The 5,593-nt window shown below is 44.1% G+C and overlaps 1 protein-coding gene across 1 annotated transcript; it reads right to left on the bottom strand.

Moving 5' to 3' along the window:
- Positions 1-4,288: 4,288 nt before the first annotated feature.
- Positions 4,289-5,320, bottom strand: LOC123027272 (2-oxoglutarate receptor 1-like; the record flags this gene model as incomplete). Its single annotated transcript, XM_044437891.1, has 1 exon — positions 4,289-5,320. A coding segment is annotated over one exon (1,032 nt), but the record flags the coding sequence as incomplete, so codon positions are not given.
- Positions 5,321-5,593: the final 273 nt, after the last annotated feature.

The raw sequence follows: 5,593 nt of genomic DNA, 5'->3' as shown, positions 1-5,593 counted from the left end.
TGTGTCGGTCCCGGCAGCCACACGCTAAGCAATGAGAACATTTTGTTGCGACTGTGCGGCCGTCTACAACTGAGCAGGCTGCATTTGCTCTAGGAAAGTCGACCTGAGGGCTGGGCACCCTGCCTGATTCAGCACTTGAACTGCGTGTGTAGCCGGGCTCCAGGCCAGACTTCCTGACACCAAACTTCCATGTGGGTGGCAGAAAAAACATCACTTTCTAAAAGCACAAAACTCTGCCGCAAAGCTCAGGAGCACCGTTGGGAAAAGGTGGCAATGCCAGATTGTCTGTATCACTGTTCCTCTTGTCGCTATTTGCATGCCGGAAGAATAAATATGCAAATACCTCCCCCATTTTTTAAAAAAAGGTTAAAACTTTCTGGACTGTTCTCTCTCTCTCTCTCTCTCTCTCTCTCTCTCTCTCTCTCTCTCTCTCATTCTTGCCTTTCTTATTTATGCTTTAAAAAATAGAGGTGCAGAGCAAAAGGAAAGAGCAAATATACCCAGTGTTTTTCTAGCCAGGGATTGTGTTTATCCCTGTAACATGCTTATAAGGATGATTGTTGCTCACTGAATTTTACAGAATGTTTTGAGTTGGTGTTCTTCTGAGTTCTTGTGGGGAGAATACAGCAGTACCTTATTCTGTTACCCCTGGTGCCTGCAGGAGATTTAGACTTCTGACAATTGCCTATGCTGATGGTGGATGATGGGAACAGAAGTCTAAATTAGCTGGAGGGAAACCAACTGGCATGTACCTCCCCTATATCTTTGTCTAAAATATGTTTTACCCCATCAAACCTTCTGCTAATATAGGATTGTGGAATTCTTGTATGTCACTGTCCTCAAGCACCTGATTTATGAACTCTTGTTGACTCATCATTATTTTCAAGCCAATTTACACAACCAAATCCTTATATAAATTATGGCAACTGTGTACAAATGTCCCATTCTTTTTCCATTTACAGTATTAAGCTTGGACTGTATAGTCAAATGAAAAAAACATTTCCATGGGATGACTATGGTTCTACTAGGCAGGTGTTAACCCATGTTTTGATAAGTCTAAGCAAACTAGGACAGCCAGAGATAATGCTTGTAGATTTAAATCCTGCAGATTTAAGCAAGTAAAAACAACGGAGGAAGGTTGGCAAGTGATGACTCAGAGCTGCAAAGCACAGCCCCGTGGTCCTATTTGTGAATGCCAATATGTGTACACCCAGTCCCCAGTTGAGAACGTCCAGGTTAAGAACAACTCCCCCCTACGGATGAGCAAACCAGGAAGTCCTGCCTTGTCCTCAAGTGGCAGGTGGGCACCTGCGGACACTGGGTGGCAAGCGGGTGTCTGTGGGTGGTGAGAAGAGGAAGGGAGGGAAGGAGGAGGGAAAAAAGAGGCAAACAAAATTAGTGTAAATCTGCTGCCAGTGCAGGTGATGCATTGAAGAAAAGAAAAGCAATCACAATCAAAACTAAAGTGGAAATAATAAAACAAGCATGCCCAATAATAAAATTGGCATGTTCAGCCTTGAGAAGAGAAGACTGAGGGGGACACGGTATCACTCTATAAGCACTTTTGAGGCTGTTCCAAAGAGGAACGTCAAGATCCCTTCTTGCTGATACCAGAGTGTAGGACACGGCATAATCAATTCAACCCAGATTCAGGCTGGACATCCAGAAAAGCTTCCTCACTGCCAGAGCAATACCACAGTGGGACCAGCTGCCCAGGGAGGTGGTCGGCTCTCTCACACTAGAGACATTCAAAAAGAACCTGGACAGCCATCTGAGTGGGATGGTGTCACGTGGTGTCCTGCAACAGCAGGGGGTGGGCTTGATGGCCTTCATGGCCCCTTCCAACTCTGCTATTCTATGATTCTATGATCAGGGAAAGGTGAGACACCATCAGTCATTGGGAAAGCATTAGACTTTAGTTGTTCAACAATCAGAATCTCTCTCTCTCTCTCTCTCTCTCTCTCTCTCTCTCTCTCTCTTTCTCATACAAGCAGTTACTTTATTATTACGGTATCATCATTGTTAAAATGCTGCATTGTGTTGTAGATGTTTTAGTGTAAATGGAAGCATTTCTTGTTTTGTATGCTTTTTATTTATAGGATCCAACTTATATGCAAATTTGACTTGAGGACCATCTCAGGAACAGAATTCATTCTTAACCTGTGGACCAGTTATACTCGATTGCACATGATTAGGTTGTTTGTGTAGGGCCTTTGAGCAGTGTGTGCTTGAATTAATAATCTTTCCCTGCACCACTCTTTATTTTGCTATCTCTTTGAGTATTAAAAGCCCACATCAGGGTTTTCTGAACTGACAAGTGTCATGAAAATGGGCTGTCCCATAATCAACAGATGTGAATACTCCATGCTAGTAACCTCTGCATGTTTCACAGGGGCAACCATGTTTGTATACTACAGCGCCAAAGCTCTTTTTGGAACAGGTTTGATGCAAAGAAAAATTGTGGTACATTTCCTGGCAAAGCCATTTTTGCTGTTTGGGTGTTGAAGCATCAGGAGACCCCAAAGAGTCTGAATGTTCTACTGCAGCAGAAATGCTTTGAATACATCATGAGGTATTGCTTATTAATCAGTGGCTTCATATCAAAGAAAGGCAGCACAAAACACACATCACATAAATAAATAAATGAATAATAACCTTGTATACTCTTCCCTCCATAAGAAAATGGAATGGATAAAAAAGATGTGACATGACTTGAGTGGGCTATCATACACTCCCCCTCTTGATTTCTTATTAATGTGCAAGAGGCAGGAAGAGGCGGGCTGTAGCCTTCATTAGAGTTGGAAGAGTGACGATGCCTATTTTGGGTATCGAATGACCTCTAAATGAAAGGGTGTGATTACACTGGTTTCATGCCTCTATTTTTTCTCACATGTTTTTAAAGACAAAACCTTTCAGTCCAGAAGGAAAGCACCTGTGTTCCGTCGATGATTTCTTACACACAAATACCATGCCACAAAGGTTGGTGAGTCCTAAAATGGTCCCCTCTCCTCTGATGCTTGAATGCCATTGCGAACAGCTGCCTTCCCTCCGGATGACAGCGGGGCTGATGAGATGCCTTCTGCCAAGCCTAAGACGTTACGTCTTTCGCTTTGCAAGATTCTGCTAAGTCAGTTTTCCTCAAGCTGGAGCCCTCCAGGTGCGTCAGGCTGCAACTCCCAGGATTTACAATCCGCAAGATTGTGAATTACAGCCTGAGTTGTCTGGAAGGCACCTGTTTGAAAAAGGCTGTTCCAAGCTGTAGTTTTCTGGTGGCCATTAGGTTGCACTTTCCTTTTGGGAAAAATAGGAGTGCATTAAAACTGATTTGACTGCCAGACTCTGCATGTCCTGGATTTCCCCCTCTCTTTTCCATCTTCCTCATCCTTCTTGTGTATGAAGTCATCCTAACGCCTGTTCCTTGGGTTTTGTTTATGTAAATCTGTCACCAACCAGTTCAGGGGGCTATTGCCTAGCCTGGTGGATCTCTTAATGCACCAGTGAATTTGTGTGATATGGATGTTCTCACCAGATATTTGCATAGAATTTATCCTTTTGTGTGGCTTATCGGCACCAACCCTTTGCAAATATTGTGTTCTTTAAAAGCAAACTAACAACTATGCTATATTTATTTGTGGTTCTAGTTTATTTAGATAATACAGAGGCAAGGCTGCAAGTCTTTGGGAGTCTTTATCACTCCGTCTCCACTGCCTCGACTGTTTGCGTGACATAATGGCTTATCTTGGTTGCTTAACCCGTGACTACCCCCCGGTGCAGGCAGAGTGTCTCTGAGGGGGTAATTGAGGTTGTGATGTGTTCTGCAAACCCATGGGTTAATAGAGGGTTAAACATCTCACCTACTAATAAAGGGTTAATTCATTGTGGCTGGGTTCCCATCATGTGCTGCAACCCTGGATCACCTTGATTAGAGTCAAGATGGAGACAAGATTTGGCATGTTCTGCAAGCCGGGTCTCTCTATGGTGTGGTTCTAAACTGGCTTGTGCGCTCCCAGAAAGTTACCCACTTCCATAGTTCCATAACCAAGTAGACAGTAAGAGAAGCCCCTGCTGAGAAAAAGGAGTGTCAGGAACATGAAGCAGTGAAAACACTTGCAACATCCTTGGGAAGAGGAAGAGAGCGATTTCTAAATTTTATTTGCAGAAGTACATGAAAAACATATGCCTATGAACAGGTCTTATCTCTGTGCTGAATTATACATATTTAGGACAATCGGAAATATAATCTATAATTGAATGACTTGAACAAACAGCACCACTTTTTAAGGTACATCTATTTCTTATTTGTTTTTAGAATCTGTTTACAAATGGAAAGCATGGCCTGCTGGAAGTTATCTCCAAGCACAACATAAAGGATTAAGTTGCCAATGGGATTTAGTGACGCTAAATTTTTAGTCACTGTGAAAATATTCAGGACCTGCTGCATTACTTCACAGTTCACGGGGTGTAGCTTTAGCTCCAGACGAACACTTCTGAGGATGTGAAATGGCAAGAAACACACGTAAAAGACAGCCAGGAGGACAATTGCCAGGTTGCGAGCCTTCTGCTTGTAAGCAGTACCAGTGTGAGGACCCCTTGCCAACGTGTAGATAATCATGGCGTAGCAAAGAGTCACCGTTCCCAAAGGCAAGAGGAACGCAAAGATCGTGAGGAGCCAGTTGAACCACCTTGCCAACTTCAGGTCTTCGGTATCAGTAAAGTCCATGCAAATCCATCTCGTAGAGCTTTGCTTCGTGGTGACCAGGTAGATCATGGGGCTGATGGCCAGGAGCGAAGCAACCCAGATTGCAGTGCAGGCCACAATGGCCCAGCGCTGCTTCTGAATGGAGAAGCATCGCATCGGGTAGACCACAACACAGCAGCGGAAGAGGCTGAAGCAGGTGAGGAACAAGATGCTGCTGTAGGTGTTGAAGTAGAAGTTGTATTGGACGAACTTGCACATGAACCTTCCAAAGACCCAGTTGTCCCCATTGATGGAGTAATGGATCAGAAAGGGAAGGCAGGACACGTACAGCAGGTCCGTAAGAGCCAGATTTAACATGATGATTGTGCTGCTTTTCCAAGGTCTCATCTTGAAGATATATGTGGAAATGACAATAATGTTCCCGGGAAAACACACCAGAAAGAGAATGCTATAAATGAGGGACGTGTAGATGTTTTGAAATGAGGCACTTTCATCGGTGCAGTTCCCAAAAGTAGCTGTAGGGCTTTGTGAAGAGGAGAAATTGGCCATGTCTCCAGATTTGGTATCCACGGTTATCAAATTTAATTCTTTGAGTGGGAAAGAAAAAGAATGGGTTAAATGTTAGATCTGGAGGGTACGACATGGTGCTGCTGGCAACCGATTTGCCCATGGACACGTTTCAAGGTGGTCAGCTGCCCATCCCTTTTTTAAGCTTTGTTGTTGTGGTTGCTCAGCAGGAGGCTGGCATGCTGCCCCGTGAGGTGCCCTCTGCACAGTCTCGGTTCTAAGGATGAACCTACATTTCTGCAGCTCTCTAAACTGAGAACTGCCTCGTATTCTGTAATGGAACTTATAGGAACATGCAGAGAAGGAACACGGGAGAGGGCTCCTCTT

This window comes from Varanus komodoensis, unplaced genomic scaffold (genome assembly GCF_004798865.1).
Source record: "Varanus komodoensis strain SLA01 unplaced genomic scaffold, ASM479886v1 scaffold31, whole genome shotgun sequence".
Lineage (NCBI taxonomy): Eukaryota > Metazoa > Chordata > Lepidosauria > Squamata > Varanidae > Varanus > Varanus komodoensis.
Note: the sequence above shows the minus strand (reverse complement) of the source record. Positions and strands in the feature narration are given on the sequence as shown.